Here is an 18946-nt window from a genome sequence, read left to right as displayed (position 1 = left end):
AATTGCTTAATTTAAAGTTCTAAACCACGAAAAGAACAATTGCGGGTGATTTTGAAATAAGCGCCACTTTAAATACGTCAAATAAATCCAAAACAGTAAAACGAGAATCGCGTTGATTTAATTTGAGTTTGGCAGAAAGGTCGGTGAAACGATGGCCAATAAAAACCAATTTCCGTTCTCTCTTTTCAAAGCCACGTAAGTAAACAAACTCATAAAAATTTAGGGCCTTTTTAGAGCAAAAATGTAAAAAACAAATCATTTAACCCTAAAAATTCGTAAAGAAAGTGGAAGGGAATGGTCATAAGAGAAGAGAGAGCGATATCCAACTGTCTACTGTCGCTCGGCTTGGAGAAGAGAAATGACACGAAAACGGGAGACAAGAAAAAACTTTTGGAAAGCTCAAAAGAAAAAAGGTCGACGTTGTTTTTTAACCGGAACATTTGTCTTTCTCCTTCAACCTCGACTTTGACAATCAGAGACCCGGCTGCAATAGTCCATTAAGAAATGACTATCCATCACGATCCACTCTGGCCTCGGCACACAGCAGACGCAGCAGCAGCAGGAGCAGCAGAGACAAATCTACAAAAGACGACACGAGGTTCCTTCCTCATTCGTCTGTCTTCATTCCTTCCTTCTGGGAAGCCTAGCGCGGGACGACTGCTGGGCCGGATCGGATGGCAATCGAAGCCGACAAGGCTTCGAACAGGGTCTCTGTCGAACAGGGAATCGGGAGCGATGCATTTTTCACTGCTAGAGAGAATCCCCTTCCGCCAGAGACATTGAACACAAGTTGGGCGCGTGCTCCTGCTGGACCTAGTCGTCTTTCTCCTTTTCCAATCCGTCAAGCTGCGAGATGAAAGATGTGCTTGTCGCGAGCCACCCCCACATTACACACACAGACATACACACAGAAAACTAAACAAACAAATTCCGACGGCCGCCGTTCGCCCGTCAGAGTATTTGGGACAGAGTATTCTCTCTCTCTCCCTTTTGCCTGTTTTACGCAGAGACACACGGCCGTGTGTTTAGGCCCAGTTTCTCCCGCTTCACTCATTCCACATCTCGACGGGCATGTCGATAAAAATTCCGGAAGAGAACGCGCTCAAAGACATTACGAGTTTCTCTCTTGGCGCGCTTAAGAATCAGGCCGAGCCGTCAGAAATCTCATCAAATCTGTTAGGGTTCGCTGCTGGAACGGCTAGACCGTTTAGACGCCATCCGAGTCCAAATTACCGGAAAAAAAAGCCCAAAAATGAAACAAAAAAAGACATAAAAGACTTACCGCACTGCTCCGCATTCCGGATATTTGACTAACGCCGAATTTGGGGCTGACCAATATCACAGTCTCAACATTCGAATCCGACTAAATAATTCAAATCAAGGGAAAATGAATTTTTAAAAATGAATGAACACAAATGAAATGTTGTTTTTACCTTGAAGTTGGTGGAAAAACATTTCGCGCCGTAGCTGGGCAGTTCGGCAATGATTTTGAGGTAGTGGAGCTTGGCCTGTAGGACGGTCAACTGCTTCTGCCCGGGCGCCGTCAGTTGTTGATTGACTTTGAAAAAGTGCGAGAGCAATTTGCGCAACTCCTTGCGCTTCATCGCCTCGACCAGCGAGGTGGGCACGAACCGTTCCAGCCCGTATTCGCGCCTGCATTAGCCACAAAATAACAAAATCAATCCAGCTATACTTGACGACCCCCAAAATACCAATAATCCCAGCGGACTTTTTGGCTACTTTCTCTCGCCGTTAGCAAATGGGAATATAACCAATCAAAGAAAAACTAAATTAACTCACTCGATATTCTTCACGGTGAGCTTGCCCTGCATCTTGTTGGTAAGCGCATGCTGGTGCATGTGAAGGGCGGCAATTCGCAAGGCGATGTCGTACTTGAGCTCGGGAGCGAACCTCTCCTGAACGACGTCATTGCAGCACTAGAAAAAAAGGAAACGAGTTATTATAAGCCAAAAAGAAACGACTTGGCAAATGATTGAGAAGATGAGTCACATACTTGCATGAAGAGGTACTCGAAGCCTCCCGTGTCTTTCCTTAGCAAGTCGTATGCGTCTTTCGGTAGGAAAGCTATTCGCAACATGCAGCGGAGATTGTGAGCGCCAGGCCTGGCCGCAATCTGTCGGAATAAAATCGAAATCGCCATTGATTTTTTGTTGATTATTTCATCGGAAAAAAAGGCAGAAACGTACCCAGGCGAGAGATTCGGCCGGATCGAGCAACGTCAACTTGTTTTTGCGGATGCTCTTGACGTGCTCGACGCACAGCGAAAAGTTGTCCATCGATTTGAAGCCGAGCTTCTGCTGGAGCGAGTTGAGGACGTCGGAGACGGTGGTGGCCGAGTCGTACTTGAACGATTTCGTCTGCCCGTTCTCCAGGTAGACTTTCATCACGTTGGGCATGAGCGGCGGGCAAGGATCTTCCCGGCTCAGCGATTGGCTCTGTAAGAGTCGGGGGGTTAAAAAAAAAGCGAAAATGAGCGGAACAGCTGGAACTGGGATGAAAAAAAAAAATAGGATAACTGGAACTTACCAACGGCAATGTGGTGCCGTTAATCACGACGCCTTCGGCAAAGCGGACGCGAGATGGATTATTTCTCAGCTTGGCTTTCTTGGCCGCACTGAGCAAAGCGGATTTGCGCGTCGACTGCACACACATGTACACCGGAAGGCAAATGACATTTTAAAATCTTCCCAACAGGAAATAAAAACAAGAGTAGGGAATAACTTACGTTGTCCAACGGCGGCTGGCACACGGCGAGGTGGACCGTCTCTTTACAGGAGCGGACCAATTGAATGACGTGATCGCGCGGAGCATTCTTGACGTCCTCCCCGTTGATTCTCCAAATTTGATCGCCTGGCAGCAGTTTGTCCACGCTCGGCCCGCCTTCCGTCACGAACCTAACCGAATCGATTCGAGTCCAACGTTCGAGTTATTTTTTGTTTTAAAGTTTTCTTTCTACCCCCCGTCACCGGTAATAAAATTTCCTATAACAAAAAACGCACCTAACAATGACTGGTTTTTCGCTGCCGGCCACAAAACCGAATCCCAGTTCCGGATGGCGGGAGAGTTCGACTTCGCGCGGCTGCGGCGGCTCTTCGCCCCAATCCTTGCGCGGATCCTCGTAGGTCGTCGTCTTGTTCAAGTGGCTAGACGGACGAGGTAAAAAAGAAGAAGAAAATAGACAATGACGTTGTATAAATAATCGATGGACATAGGACTGCTGGGCAGCAGTAAAGACATCAGCCAAGTGGATAAGGAATAAAATAGGCCAACGGACACACACATAGACGGGAGAGAGAGAGGACAGTAGTAGAAAGACAATTGAAAGATAATTGAATTTGCAATTTCTATCTGAGACGCCGTGTCGAGCGGCGCTAATCCGAGACTTATCGATCCAATTGTCCAATTTTCGTATTACTCACTTGATGAAGTAGGCTTTGCCTTCCCGGTCGGTGGCCGCTTCCCAGCCGTAGGGCAGCGACGTGCCTCCGCTGGCACCGGCCTGGATACTTCCATTCCAATTGTCAATGGGGGGCAGCCAGGACGACGTCTGATTGATGTGACTATAGAAACGAGAAAACAAGAAAAGGACCAATGAGTTTCCAATTGTCACCGAGATAAAGACAAGAGACACACACACACACACAGAGTCTCGGGACAGAGAGACATGTTAAACCAAGGGGCGCATTCCGCCATTTCTCATATCCAATTCCATCCGATTTCTCTAACTAATTTATAGTAGTAGACTATATACGTGATGCCCCCTCCTCTCTCTCTCATTAGTTGCGTTACATCGGATAACTCAAAAGGAGAGGAGGGGGAGGGGGGAACTAAACAATTCAATTTCGGCTGCTTCCCTGTGTTCTGTCATAAACTCATAGTCGACGCCGTTGATCTCAATCAAGACGGAAATGAAGCAGAACATGGGTGGGGTGGTGTGGCCGCTAGGCCTTTTAAGGTTCCCGGAGCCGTGGCGGTGGTAACGACACACGAGTAAGACAGAATAAACGGGTTCCCAGGCGACCACAACACGTGTGAGCGGTCATGATGGCAGACGTCGGGATACTGCCAACCTAATATAACAGTGGCGCGTAGTAATGAAGTTTTATGAATCGTTGAAAGAGGCGCCAGACGCTCGGCTCGTCAAGTCTCTCTACTCCGGGCCGGGCCGGGCCGGGCACGACGAATATCTTGCTGGTTCTCTTTTTCCACTTTCAAACCAACGCGGGTGGACGATGGAACATCACCCAAATGATATTGAAGGCAAAATAATACGAAACACACACACACACACAAAATTCAAAATAGAAAAGGAGATGAGACAAATGCAAAACAAACAAACAAAAAGGCCAAAAGTTTCATCCGGTTATATACAATAAGGGTCGGGCTATTTCGCAGTCTCCGTGGAAACATAATGGCCAGCAACGATACAACATTTGCCGGAACCTTTACGTAAAAAAAAAGGTCAACAAATTGGACGAAATGGGACCGTGAAAGAAGTGGAATTTAATTTTCCTTTTTGGATAGGAAGGATGAGAGGGCCAGCAGCCCGACCCAACGTTCGAAAGAAAAAAAATAATTGAGAGCGGCACTGCTCACAATATTCTCTATTTATATTCTTTCTTTCTTTCTTTCTTCTTCTTGGACCCCCTTTTTTTCTTTTGTTTCAACATTTACGATGTTGGCAGCCGTTCCCGCCCGCTTGTTATATATACTACGCACCTCGGGTTCGGGAGTCGTCGTTACGGCTCGGTACGTTCGCTGATTGATTCGTGACTAAATTATAGACATGTTAGGCATTTCAGCTAACGTAGCAGTAGCTACAAGACAAAAAAACAAATCATCATTTACTAATAATAAACTTAAATTTAATACATATAGAGGGAGTCGGTTGAAATTTACCTGCCCCCCCCCACCCTCTCTCTACACATGCCTCTTAATAAGTGCTATATACAGGATTCCCGATGGTAATTAATAATGACGGGATGACAATAAGGGATGTAGGCAGGAAGTTGTGACTACCGTTTCTGATGAATTGACTGAGTTGGTCCCGACAGTAAACTTTGAAAGAAGACGCGCAAACTGTTGGCCGCCATTTTTATACTCTAAAATGTTCAATTTGATTTTCACTTGAGCCTTTCCCTTTCAATGTTTGTAGGTTGGCTAGACCACCGGGTAAACAAAAAAGTTAAGATTTTTTGGAAAAAGGGATTTTTAAAATTCCCGCCACTCGTCGGTTTCTCTTTTTTCAGAATAATTCCCGCACTTGATTTCAAAAAAAAAATTCACGAGAAAATGTTGCAGTTATTTATAGAGGCAGATGATGAGATTTGGGTACTCAATCCTCCCCGTCTGTCGGTCTAGAACAGAAAAGCGCACTGTAGCAAAAAATGAAGTTTATTTCTCTTCTCTTTTTCTCACATTTGGAACCAAGTTCTTTTTTCTTCCTTCCTTCCCTCGTTTATTCTTTGCGGCTTCGTATATCCCAGAGCGACGTCGTTTCACTACTGTTGGCACTTCATCGAGTCACGCACGGTCCCGTGTCAGATAAACGACGGTGACGAATAGGCCCAAAAGACTCTTGCGTCTCACTGGCATTTTTCATGCCTTTTTTTTCTTTTTTCTCTGGTTAGGATCGACGGCCGTCGACGTGCGGTGATGACATTCGGGTTTGCGGCGGCTGCTGCTGGTTGTTGCCACGGCCAAGCGCAAGAAACTGCTGGGCGTCTGCACCGACTAGCAAGTGCAATAAAAGTGGAGACATTTCTTTTGGCCCGTGCCTCGATTACGGAGGGCCGTCGTGTGGGCTTCTCGTCCTATTGGCTCCAGACGTTTGCCCATTCGATCCTTGCACACCTTCTCTTTTGTATTTGTGTGTTGCCAGGGCGCAAAAAGGCGGATGGCCGCGGATAACGACGGGTCGGTTCTCTTGACAAATCGCCACGTCAAGCCGGAAGCGAGAAGATTGGATTGGATTTGCTTATTCCTTCCTTCCTTCCTATTTCCCTCCTTTTGCCTTTTGTCTGGGCTGTATGGGCCACTGGGTTCCGGTCCACTTGCTCGTCCAATGTCCACACACACACACACACACACAGAGCCGAACCACAAGGAACTCGACTCTAGAGACGACAAGTGCAGGCGCGACTAACGCCGTGCACTCCAACACCGAAATCTACTATCTCTCGGAATGGCCCCGGCCGTCTTTTCTGACCGCTACTTCAGAGAGAGAGAGTGGGTCTCCTTGTTTCTTCTCTCTTCTTATTTCAGCTTTTCACGCTCCCGGTAGACGGTGGCCAATGAGATAAGACACGGACCACAGATCGAGAAACGTTTTTCTTCTTGAAAGGGAGGCGACACACACACAGAGAGAGAGAGAGAGAGAGTAGGTGAAAGGAGGAGGTGGTGGTCGCCCAAAAATATCAAAAGGGACAGTTTTTGGAACAATATCAAAATAAACACAAAAACAAGAGTGCGGTTAGTCTGAAGGGATTTCCGCTCGCTAGACGCTAATGACGTCGAGAGGGGCTTCTTTTTCTTCTTTTGTCTTGACTTATTTTGGCGACGCAGCCAACGCTGGGGGGCTCTCAGTTATGATTTCTCTATTGGTTCGTTTGACTTGAGATTCAACTTTTTTTTTCGGTCCACAGCGGCGGCGAATAATAGAAGCGCATCAAAAATAAAACGCTATAGCGAATGAGAGAGAAAGAGAGAGTAAACGCGCACCCAGGAGAGAGCGACTATAGACGGAATAAACGATTACAATGGGGCCCGTGCAATTGTTGTAATGCGGCGTGTTGACCGTTGGCTGGGCGCAGGGGGGCCGGCTGAACCCAAGTGAGGGAATCGAATCAAGAACTCTAGGACTAGCTAGCTTAGCTTATAACAAGTTTCCCATCCAAAAACACAAAAAGGAAGGCAATGGAAAGTTTGAAAATGAGTGCGATCAACGTGAAGTTGAAGTTGGATTAAACTGATGGGCCAGTCGCGTTAGTCATGTGACTAGGGACAGGTGTGATGAAGCGTGAAAATGAAAAAAAAAGAAAAAGAAAAGGGAAAAAAAGTTTCAAATAACTAAAATCCGGAAGCAATTTTTTTTTTTTTTGTTGAACAGTATCAGTTGGACAAAAACTAGTAGACTGTGTTGCTCTCCGCTTGGATAGATCCAGACTTTTTGAAATACGGGATTGCTGGGGCGGGAGGGAGCAGGGAGACGATCATCGCCACCGAGTCGACGAACGGCTTCAACAGAAGGAAAGAGTCAAACATCAGACGAAACCTTTCACAAGTCATTGATAAGCCGTAAAGGATATGGAGTAGGGTCCGAATTTCTTTTTCTTTCCAAACGGAATAACAACAAAATAAGAGCTGAACCAAATAGACCCCCAGCCAAAAAAACGAACAATTCTTTTACTCCAGAAAAACGGGAGGATTAATAAATATCGATGACAATGAGACACGGAACCGAACGCCAAGAATGCGTACGAGTTTCGTTAGCTAGAGCTTGTTAGTCGGCCTTTTTTCCGCTCTTTTTCACAGTGAAAATCTCTTTCAAATCTCCCGGCAGCGGGCAATGTTACGGCAGACTTTGTAACTTTGGATCGGAGCACTTGGAAGGAGATGGAGGACACTCGCCGATGGGCCAGCGACACAAATCAAAACATCCGCTTCGAAAGCTGATCCGGCAGGCGGCCAGTCGATCGCCGTCCGATCCATCCGCAAAAGACGGAGAATCAAAAGAGAGCCAAGTGGTGTAGTAATAGAATTTCGCCTGCAACTCTTGTTGTTTTATCCTCTCGGTGTTTTTTTATTTTCTCTCTATCTCCCGACGATTGCACTTGGCAGTGCCAAAAATGATGTGACGCAAGAGGGAATACGCAGGGAGGGTTTGGGGAGAGAGAAACGAAGGAAAGCGCGCACTCGACAGAGGACCAAGACTGACTGAATCGGCAACACCAGGCGCGCTGGTCACAAGAAGGAGCGGAGGATTCGACGGCAGCGACGCCCGAAAAGTGTCGAGAAAACGAAGGATGAAGGAGAGCAAAACAGAAAAAAAGGAAATAGAAGAGGGAGGAAAAAAAAAAGCAATAAAAGGGTGCGCGGAGTATATATACGGGAGGACCGAGTCAACGTTCTGCAACTGGTTGAACGCTGTGTGTTCCAGTCTCTTCTCCTGATTCACTTTCGACTCTTTTCGGTCTGTAACTGAGTGAGAGAGTTATATTTATATCCACACGGCAGACACGCCAAACCGAATAGTAGCCCCCTCCGCCCGCGCTAGCTGCCAGCCAGTGTGTGAAAACTCTTAAAAATTTTTTGTTTGGTTTGTCTACTAAGGACGACAGATGAACATAAAAAAATCAAATAAAATAAAGACCTAACGAAAATAAAAAAAGGAAAGAAAGAGGTTATGCAGTAGAAGAGTAGTAAGAAAAAAGGCTCGAGACGGGAAGAAGGCTATCCGACGACGACGACGACTCACAAGGGCCGTCGAGAATAATAATAAGCCAGAAAGGGAAACGAAACAAAATAATCGCCCGTAAAGAGATTTATAACACTTCTACAGCCTCTCTTATGTTATGTGTACGTCTCCTTTACACACACACACATAGATATCGTCGTTATATTTAGACACACACACACCATACGCACCTATTCGTTTTTTGTTTTTATTTTCTGGCTGTTGCGCGCGCGCGCACGCGGGAGAGTGACACGTCCTAGACGCATGAGAAGGAAGCAGGTCTGGAGAGTTTAACAAGGCTCAAAGCCGTATGCAGGTATATATCGCCAACCCCAATGATCTTCTTTATCGATCACCTTTTTTTCAAAAGCGGCGGCGGCGGCAGGCGACGCGCACCGCTCGTAGAAGTAATATATGAGTTATTATAGTCATCTCGCTCGTGGCTACGTGCTTTTGAGCCGATCATCAGTGCGGACCCCATCTTTTTCATACTAGGACGGACCGACGACGGCCGTCGCTTCTGCGTTTCTATACTTGCGAGCGGCGACGCACAGGAAGAGAGAGAGAGAGATTTCTCGGGAATGAAAGAAGGAATATCAAGCTTGTTTGGCCAGTAGAAGCACGTCGCATATGCTCCGCAGGCTCCTGCTGGCTATATAGCAATAGAGAATCCTATACATCCTGGGCTCTCCTTGGTGTATATATTAATTCCGGCGCGCTCCCTCCTTTTTCTTTTTTCCATTTTTCATCTCTCTCTGGGTGTGTTCCGCCTTTTTCCCTTTTCTTTTATTTTCTCCGGGCCTCACCATGTGACGTGGCACATACTATTGCTCGCAAAGATATCTAGAAATACATATTTAAAATAAGACTATGTAGTCGGAGAACCTCGCAGAGAGATCAGCAACGCGTTGTGGGCTCGATTTCTACCGATAAAAGGATTGATCCCGAGCGACATCAAAAATTCTATTCACGCACTCACCGCTTCACGTTTCGTTCAACGATTCATCTGCTAGCCGCCTTTTTTTTTCTTCTTCTTCTTCTTTTCTTTTTGGGTTCTTTTGTTGGGAAGGAGACCTTTGAAGAGAAAAAAAAAGTATCGTTTTCTCCATCCACCCCCTGTTGTATAGGTTTATCCATAAATATCTACTACACGTCCAACACGGGGGGCGCGGAGACTACTGCTGCTGGATCAGTGGGCGGAGGAGGCGAACGGAAATCTCTTTTACGTCTTTTGACAGAGTCTTCATAAAGAGCCGCAATTGTGAATAAAGAGAGCCTTTACACATAGAAGAAGAAGAACGGCAGATGAAAAGAAGAAGAAAGAATGAAAGAAAAAAGAATGAACGACGCGCGGACATAGTGTTTGCTCCTGACCCTGCAGAGCCAACAAAACCCGACGATATTCCCATATAAAAGGGAGACCAAAAAAAGATGTTTGCACAAACAAGAAAAAGAAATGTCATAAGAAGCGAGTCAATGCAAGTTGGTGGGCAGACAGAAAAACCCCACCCCATCGGCCGGATTACGTGAACGCTTACACGTCTACAGAGCCCCCAGCGTGAGCTGATGAAAGGTGAATGAGGCTTCTCTGTCTGCTTGCGGGATATGATTTTCTCCGAATGAATCGATAATGACCGCGCCGACGACGACGACGTTCTTGTGTCCGTCCGCGGGGGGGGGGAAGACCACAAAACAAGTCCGGTCATCACCGAATTCAGGATCGCTAAAGTAATAATACCGACTCGTAAAGGGGAGGAGGCGAAGAAAAAGGTTTCGATCGATGTGGGGAGCGTTATTCAATTGAATCTCTTCATGTGATGGTCAACCTATCATGCAAACTTGATTCGATTTACTTGCTAGGATTCCTCATCACTTGGACGACTTTAAGCTGATGTATATATAATATATAAAGGCAGCATGGGGGCTGGAGAGAGAGAGAGATATACAATACCACACCGGTCGATATGTAATTTCTTTTCTAGTTTAGGTAACGTGGCCCGACAACAATGTCGCTCGGAAATGCCATACAAAACTGAGAGTTTTTGACGCCAAAAAAAGGTTTCGCGATGGCTTGTCGTCGTTTTCGACTACGGCACGACGAAATCCGTTTTGAAAGAGAGCAAATCAAATGAAGATTGGCTTTCAAAAAAAAAAAAAAAAAAGAAGTTGCGCATCAAACAGGAAGTTGACTAGCTCCATGTTTGTGTGTACGCACTCAATAACAGTGAGAAAACATGGCCCATATAGAGAAAAATATGTTGCTAGATAATAATAACATTTCCAACGTGTCTCCCAACTCCCCCCCAAATCTCTCGACGGGCCTTTCTCCGCCTGATACTTGCCAGCCTGTAGCCTCATTTTATTCAACAAATATGGCGTTATCCGTGTGCAAACAGATAGAAAAAGGAGAGGCAAGCGGATGCACACCAAACATGTACAACATCATCACACAAAAAACCCCCGACCGGACTTGTTATTTCCTGTAAAGTGCGCTGCTGCTGCTGCTGCTGCTGTTGCTTCTGTCGTGTTATTGCTTCTCTCCTGGCCCAGTTTGCTCTCGCTCGGCTCCTTAAGGAGCGCGTGAGGGAGAGTGAGAGAGAGAGAAAACAAAAATGAGGCCGACAACGTTTACATACAGTCAAATTGGTCGACATTCTGAATAAGCGTTCGCTCTTCTTCGCCCGAGTCTTCAAAGAAAATCAACGGCAAAAGACAACACGTGCGAGAGTACCGAGTTCACTTCTTTTTTTATTAGACTTAAATAAGTAAATAGACGTCACAACGTCGTCCCGTCTATGAGTCTAAGAGTAATTCAGGTTCCCGGCTTGTTTATTCCACTTTTTCTTTCGACGTTAGACTTTGACTCTCTATAGTAGACAACATGCAGTGGCAGCCACTTCAAACGGGCGAGAGTTTATGGGCTGCGTGACAAGGCTCCTAGCTCTTCACTGAGGAAGATCCTTTCGCCCTGAAATGGCACGCCATGTTTATGGTAATGAAGTAGAATGGGGTTTCATGCATTCGAATCGGCTCGATTGAAATGTGTTGAGGGAGGAGGATGGAGTAGATAGTGCCGTGTGGCCCGTTAGTTCCCCAGTCGAGCGGGGCGACTGGCACACACACACACATAGTGAAATGTCGTCTACATACAGCAGCAGCAGCCATCGCTGAATTTCATTATCTTAATTGCGTTGATTTGTTGTCGCCGTGACGGTGCGGGCGACGGAGCGAATCCAAGCGCCAAGACAATTCAATTCAATTTCTCAGAAATTGAAACAAATTTCAAACTTTTCATTTCCAGCTCTTCTCGTCATTTCATCATCTGGATTCGAGAGAGAGGGGGGGGGGGTTGCCATTTCGTTACGAGGGCAGCGGCTGCTGCCTCTGCTGCAATCAACATCGAGAAGAAGCCGATTCCCAAACAGCAAATCATTTCCATCTTTTTCCTACTTTCTGGCATCGCCTTTGGGGGGCCGCAAGTATTGGTAAAGATTGGATGCAAGCGCTTGATTGCTTTTGAGCAACTGGGGTGAAATAAAAACGTCCAAAGATGAAAGGCGATGGCTATTGGGTTTGATTGTTGACCGCAGCCAACAGCATTCGCAGGGGGGGGGAGGGCCGAAAATAAGAAAATAAGAAAAGGAAAAAAGAAACCCAAAACAACAGCCAAAGAACCGAGCGCACACACATATACGTATATGTATCCTGGCTGACCTGCTGTGCATTCGCGCCAGTCCCAGATAAAACGCAACGCCGAATCCGCTCAGTTTCACGCACATTGGCTACGCGTTCAACTACGCCAGCGTATAATCCCCCGGGCCGTGCGGAGGGGATAGAAAAACGTGGATGAGCACAACAAACGGGCCGAAAGAAAGAGAGAGAGAGAGAAATAGAAGAGGAAAAAACGAGGCCAAAGAAATAGCGTGATATTATTCGAGTGTGAGGGAAATGACGGGAGCGATAGCAGAGGAGGGAAAAAAAAGAGTTTGGATTCGGCAAACTCGAAAAAGAAAAAAACTTTCTGTACACACATCGTCAAGCGAGTGATGTAGACCTGGTCGTGACAGCTCCTGTCATCTTTTTACGTACTAACCAGGTTCATTCCGCTCCCATAGTCGCGAGGGATCCCCGAAATTGTCGGTAAATTCGTTCGACATTGACTGTGTGCGACCTCTATATTTCAGCTGCTTCTCAGCAAACAAAAGAACAACAAAAACGGGGGATAGGTGAGAGATGGCGCTCAGGTGGGCGGACCTTTCCCTTAGACACACCAGATCTCTTTTCGCTCTCGTTGTGCAAACATCATGTCGGATCCCGAACAGTCAAGCGATTCTAGCTCAAATTCTAGTAGTTCAGGCTCCGACTCATCAAGAAGAGGAGGCGTAAAGAAATTTCGTCTCTCAAGTGAAAAGTCAGCTAGTTTGGCCGACTGGGTCGTATCGGGTTTAGATGACACTCGAGCGAAAAGTGCTAGAGAGGCCTTTAGACCCAAGCTAAAGAAGAACGCCGACCTGCTGATCAACCCCAATCTAGATGATGCATTCTACATCCGGCTGAAGGCAGTTAAGTCATCTTCGGCAGCCAAGGTCAACATCGACCCAATCGAGAAAATCTACAGAAATCAAACCTTCAAGATCCTTGACTTAGTCAAGCCCATCATGTTTCTAGCAAGTCGGCTCAAGAAAAAGAAGAAATCCCGAGCCGACGCCAAGGCGGTCAAAACAGCTCTGAAGCTCTGGGCGGTGGTGTACCACGACATCACGAACGCGCGACGCCGCAACATTCTGGCCCAAATCTACCCGCAGAATATTGGACTGCTAGACGACAAAGCTGTCCTGCCAACGGGTGGAGAACACCTCTTCGGTCCGAAGTTCACCCAGGCCCTGGTCGAGCAAGTGAAAACTCTGAACGCTCTCGAAAACGCGGGAGCCCCTCGCGCGCCCGGATCTAAAGGTGGTCATGATCAACGCCAATCGAGTCGCGATTTCAGCCACCCCCCTTCATCTTCAGGCGGTCGCTATTCCAATTTTAAAGGATCTCGGTATGTCCAATCTATTCTCCTTTCCTTTTATGGGTTTTTTCTCTTGGACGCATAGCGCGTTTTTATGTTAAATTGTCAAGACCGGCTTTCGATCGGTGGAATTTATCAACGGTGGCCCCATATCTACAACTAAATTCTATTTGTGATCCCGTCCAATTATTCGGGAGCGGGTTGGCTCACCAAGTTGAACTTGATTGACTCATACTTGTCGGTCTCAATTTTTTTTCCTATTTTTGAAGGCCTTTTGAAATTCCTTCAGTTTAAATGGGGGCGTTTTCTTCGAATTCGTGCCCCCCCCCTCCTTCGTTTTAAACTCAATGTGATGGGCGTTCACCAGACTAGCAAGGGGAGTGGTAACCTTCCTGCGGAAGAACGACCTTCGCCTCGAACTTTATTGGGATGAGATTTTAATCTCGGCGCACGGGTATAGAATTGCCCCAGCACACTTCCGTGCTCTTCGGATCCCCTTAGATTCCAAACCGGATGATCATCTGATCAGGTCAAGAGAGCAATTTACGCTTTCGGCACGTTTACAAGAGGCTCTTAGAAATCCTTCTTGGGTGGTTTCAAAGGCAGATTTTACATCTGGCCGTCCGCTCAGTTTTCCCGACGACGGATTTGTCCAGGGCGTCGGATGCATCCTTTTTAAAGAAGGGAGGGGGGCAGTATGAAACGAATAAGGACTAGGAAACTAGCCGAGATTGCCCTAGCAACACCACTGACCTCCCGTCCCTGATAGAGCTAGCAACGGAAATTCCGCTCCTTCTCTTCCCATCCAAGTAGGCTGATCTCCCCGTTGGGGGAGGGTCATCCATTGACAGGAACGAATCCATCTGTTTTATCGCTCGGTGGTTCTCCGGAGTTGTCTGGAAGAACGAACCTTTCCGAAGGAAATTATCGAGCTCATACTGGGAGCAATTCGATCGAATACGCACCCTGCATACCAGTCCGCTGAGGTCGCTTGGAGCAGTTGGTGTAAGCAACGGAACCACAACTCTCTGTTGTCTGGCGTCAAGGAGGTATTAGCTTTTCCTTGTTAATTTTCATTCCAGCAAGAGCTGCAGCACGGTGGGAAGGAACCCTCCGACAACTATTCGTATGAAAGAGTATTGACGCCTTTTTAGACGAAATGCCGATTTGGTGGCGCATCCATGTTACACAGTCCAGCAGGGCTCCCACGAGCTCCAATTTTCAATCAGGCGTTGGTAACTGTCGACCATCAGGGGGTCTTATCTTATATCTTATTATATCTGATTATATCTTGCTTTAAAGACACAGTCAATGTCGAACGAATTTACCGACAATTTGTAAATTGTTCGAGCGAGCTTTAGCTCGCGATGAGCAATTTGGATTGTTGGGGGAATGGAGTGAAGACATTGACTGTCTTCTAACCACCCATCCCGCCCACTTCATTCCCGTTATCATTATATTATTTAACTTGAATTAGGTGCAGCATCTGATTATTGACGGCCCACTAATTCCTCTTTCCTTCTATCTTTTTGCTAGATACAACAATGATAGCCGCAGATCCAATTTCGACCGTGGCTCACCCAATCCCGCCAATAAAGGCGATCAGAACAACAACAACAAATAGGCCATTTGAACCATGGATCACCTTACACATTTTCCGTTAAGCCAGATCCACAGTTTGTTTTTGCTTCCAATTCTGATGTGTCTAAGGGAAAGGTCCGCCCACCTGAGCGCCATCTCTCACCTATCCCCCGTTTTTGTTGTTCTTTTGTTTGCTGAGAAGCAGCTGAAATATAGAGGTCGCACACAGTCAATGTCTTCACTCCATTCCCCCAACAATCCAAATTGCTCATCGCGAGCTAAAGCTCGCTCGAACAATTTACAAATTATTCACGACATCGACAAGCTGAAACCGAGAAAACGACGTTTCCACTTTTTTTTTTCTTTTTTTCTTAAGTTACGCGCACAAAGAGGAGAGAGATCCAAGTCAGACGGATTGACGTTCGGCGTCATCCAATAACTTTGACGGACATGTCGACACTTTCGGGACGATCCCAAGCTCAGGCGCTCCCTTACGCCATCCCGAGATGACAAGAAAACCAATTTGAAAGGTGCCTACTACGATATGGAAACAGCGCATATAATATAATATTAAGTTACATAATGCTCAGCAGCTTTCTATCAATCGATAGAGAAATCAACATTACCGAGAGCCATAACTGCGCACAGCCGCACACACTATACTCTTTTCCCACTTGTCGGTCGCGATCGTCGTCGTCGTCTTATTATTATTACTATCTCCTCTCCACCCAAAAAGCAGTTGGTCACGTATTATTGCCCAGTGCTTTTGTTGATGGTTCCGCATTATTACCGGACTGACCGGCACGTGTCTCAACAGATGGAGACGTCGCAAACCTCTTTCTTTCTTTTTTTCTCTCTCCCAAAAAGAAAAAGAAATTCCCCGCACCGAAGAAGAAGAAGTGTGGTGAACGTGGGATTTGGAACAATATCACGACGACAGACAGAGTCAAGGATCCTTGGGACCGCAGCCAGAGGAAAACCAGAAACCACCACCATCGGGCGGGAGAGACGGATGAAAAGAAAGCGCACAAATAAAGAAAAAGGCCGGAAGAAAAAGAAAACAAAAGTCGCCCTCCGTTTTCTTGTTGGGATGAGGAGAGAGGGGGAGCGATCCTTTGGAGGATCTTTTTCGTCTTTTGCGACCCTCTTTCTCTCTCTCTATCTGGGAGGGCAGTCTGTTTCACCTTACAGACGTCCACAAAGAGTCCATGTCGTTACGCTAATGCTCCGACCGGAGTGGCGCCTGCGTTCCTTATAGCTCCTAACTCCTCGTTTGGCTCTCACGTGCCCGTATAGTGTTTGATGCAGTAAATTCGCTTTTAATGACACCAGTGGCGGCACAAGTAAAGAGGAACCTCCTGGGTGAGCTCGAAAGCGAAATGAAGAGACGAGGGAAAAAAAAAACAGGAGCCAGCAGCAGCATAACTTGTTACTATGTAACGTATGTGTGTAGTAGTAGGCCTAGACGCAACGTGTCTACCTCCCTCCTGGCTATACTAATAAGATTGACTCCCGTTTTTTTTTGTCTTTCTTTCTCGTTTCGGGAACACATCCAACAGCTGATCCCGTCTGGTTTGAAAACAAAAGAAGACGGAAAATATAACCTGCAGAGCACGCGGAAAGCCTTGTGATCATTGGCTGTGTTTTCGTTGCCACATCGCCCTGTTATTGCCATTTCTAACGTTCTCGCACGCACGTCATACTGAATTCTTCCCCGTTCATTCCTGTGCATCTCATTAATTAAATCCTAGACGCCCGTCGACGTCTAAGAGCTAGCTCGATTCGCCAATTCAAATGAAAAACGCCCAGTTGCCTTGCTTTGAATTTGATCGTCACGGCGTCGGATGTTTACAAATCTTTCAGTCCAATGATTACAAGACCTTTTTGGCAAATAGATAAGACGGCACTTTCGGTTAGCTCGGTTGCCTCATTTCTAGCTCCCATTCGCAATGATTCAAAGGGACAATGACCTGTTGGGTTTGCACCAAGAGTGTGTGGGAACTATGTGGGGGAGGATCTGCATAGACTTTAGGAAGTAAGCCGGTCGTAAAACCGGATGGGAAATAGACGACCCAAAAAAACAACTAGAGACTAGAGAGGAAACAAGAATCTATATAACAACCGAGACAGAGATGGAAGGAAATAAGACAAGGGGTTGGAGGAAATCTCCATTCGACTATGCACACACACGATCCAGATGGTAACAGATGTCGTTTGTTTTTATTTTGTTTTTTTCTTCTTCTCCCGGGGGGTGCCAAAAGAGTATGGTAACCTTCTCACCTCCGTACAATAGAAGTGCAGGGGCGGCATTAGGCCTACTGGGGTTCCAGCACTAACTGAAGACGCCCGTCAAAACACTATTAAGGCACTCTCGCAAAATAAATAGAGACATTTTCAGAACTCAAAAGGGTACCGAAAAATAAAAGAAAGAAGCGAAAGACAGATAGAGAAAAAAAAAGAAACGCCTTCTCGAAAACACACACACAAAAAAATAATTCTAAACTCATCAGTTCGTGTTTTTCCTTCTTCTTCTTTCTTTCTTGCTTTCCCAGCGCGCCAGCAACGCCAACGCGCGGGCTTGGAGAAAGTGGATTCGTCGTAAACAAGGGCAAATAAATAGCGTCGGCAGCTGGCGTAGACTACGCGATGTTATTAACAACATCATCGGGTTCCCGAGATACATACCGAGCAATACTAAAGAGAATCTTATTTATTTTTTGTTTGCCCATTCATCACGCGAGACTCAATCCCCCCCCACCCGCACCTTTCCAAAGAAAAGAGAAAAATCGACGTGTGTCGTTATAATCTATCACATTCCCACTTTTCTCTCTTGTTCTGAGTTACGGAAGTGAAACAAAAGGAGGAAGCGGAAGCCGGGCAACTAATTGGAGATAAAAACAAAAAGGAAGAATGTAGGAGGAGTCTCAGAGCGCGCAGTACACAGGATTATTATTATACAATATGTGTTGCGCTATAGCCTCAAGTTCCGGAGGAAAAAAAATAGTTCCGACCGGAACTAGCGACAGGAAGACAAGCCAGAGCCACCTAGCGTCGGCCGCTTCCATTGCAAGTTGGCGACGCGAGCCAAAGCGCAACAATCCCAAGAGGCGAAAAATAAATTCCGGGGACGGTTATATGCATGTCGGAAATCATTAAAAATTTCGGTCCAAGCTGTTTGATGAATAGCGAAGAAAGTGAAAGGATCCTCACCCCCCAATTATCCGCACACATGTTTGCCCTAGCTGGTCGTCGTCAAATTCAGTTTGGCGACGGTTTCCGTCGCCTCTTGACTAATGAGTGGCGTAGGAGGAGGGGGGATTGGGGGGGGGGGGGGGATTCCCACTTGTGCGAGCCGAGAAGTGAAGCTGAGAGGGATCCCCAAAAGCCAAGTTATGAAGTTGTACAGGATAATGAGTCAAAAAGTTTGTGTGACGTGATATCTTCATCAGCACGTCAGTCTGACATAACCGCAGGATCGATCGGCGCCCAGTTTGCGACTCCCGAGAGAAACTCGCGGAGGAAGATATCCCCCCCCCCCCCCCAAAGTCCCAATGGCGTGGGACTAGAGTTTGACGTCGATGTCGACAACGAGGAAAACTGTTTTCATATATACAGTGTGTCGTATGTGTGTGTGTGTACTTGTTACTCGGCGGGATCAGTTTGGTCCAAGAGTTCCGGCTCCTAACTAATCCCGGACAGGAGACGAGATCGATGGGCTTCATCGATCTTGCTCCCCCCACCCAGTCAGAAGAACAAACAGACAACTGTTTTTCAAAAAAAGATAAAAATTCAGTTCAAATATCAAGTCAAACGACATACAAACAGCGAAATAAGACGGATGCCGAGGAAAACCGGAATCTATTCCGCACACGGTCACC

At 46.5% G+C, this 18946-nt stretch overlaps 2 protein-coding genes across 8 annotated transcripts in view; one reads left to right on the top strand and one right to left on the bottom strand.

Moving 5' to 3' along the window:
• The window catches only part of LOC124193180, a 79506-nt gene that overhangs the window by 6055 nt on the left and 54505 nt on the right, over positions 1-18946 (bottom strand). For 6 of the 7 annotated variants that reach the window (XM_046586872.1, XM_046586874.1, XM_046586873.1 and 3 more), the window contains 9 exons: positions 3441-3581; positions 3021-3164; positions 2747-2915; positions 2548-2661; positions 2208-2456; positions 2015-2134; positions 1801-1937; positions 1434-1653; positions 1283-1363 (listed from right to left, as the gene is read on the bottom strand). In XM_046586872.1, the coding sequence (XP_046442828.1) occupies positions 1283-1363; positions 1434-1653; positions 1801-1937; positions 2015-2134; positions 2208-2456; positions 2548-2661; positions 2747-2915; positions 3021-3164; positions 3441-3581 (1375 nt within the window). Of the gene's footprint in view, positions 1-1282; positions 1364-1433; positions 1654-1800; positions 1938-2014; positions 2135-2207; positions 2457-2547; positions 2662-2746; positions 2916-3020; positions 3165-3440; positions 3582-5040; positions 8034-18946 lie in introns of those variants that run through there. The other variant, XM_046586878.1, reaches the window with a different exon arrangement.
• LOC124193181 lies at positions 12755-15296 on the top strand. The gene is made up of 2 exons (XM_046586879.1): positions 12755-13517; positions 15024-15296. Exons 1-2 carry the CDS (start codon positions 12781-12783, stop codon positions 15109-15111), a joined length of 825 nt encoding a protein of 274 aa, XP_046442835.1. The 5' UTR covers positions 12755-12780; the 3' UTR covers positions 15112-15296.

Source organism: Daphnia pulex, chromosome 4 (assembly GCF_021134715.1).
Source record: "Daphnia pulex isolate KAP4 chromosome 4, ASM2113471v1".
Taxonomy (NCBI): domain Eukaryota; kingdom Metazoa; phylum Arthropoda; class Branchiopoda; order Diplostraca; family Daphniidae; genus Daphnia; species Daphnia pulex.
The sequence above is the reverse complement of the archived record's forward strand: the minus strand, read 5'-3'. Positions and strand labels throughout refer to the sequence as shown.

Excerpts from the sequence above, each read along its gene's own strand:
- LOC124193181 (XM_046586879.1), top strand. The coding sequence starts at position 12,781 with ATGTCGGATCCCGAACAGTCAAGCGATTCTAGCTCAAATTCTAGTAGT. Across the intron at positions 13,518-15,023 it reads TCCAATTTTAAAGGATCTCG|ATACAACAATGATAGCCGCA; the intron begins GTATGTCCAATC and ends TCTTTTTGCTAG.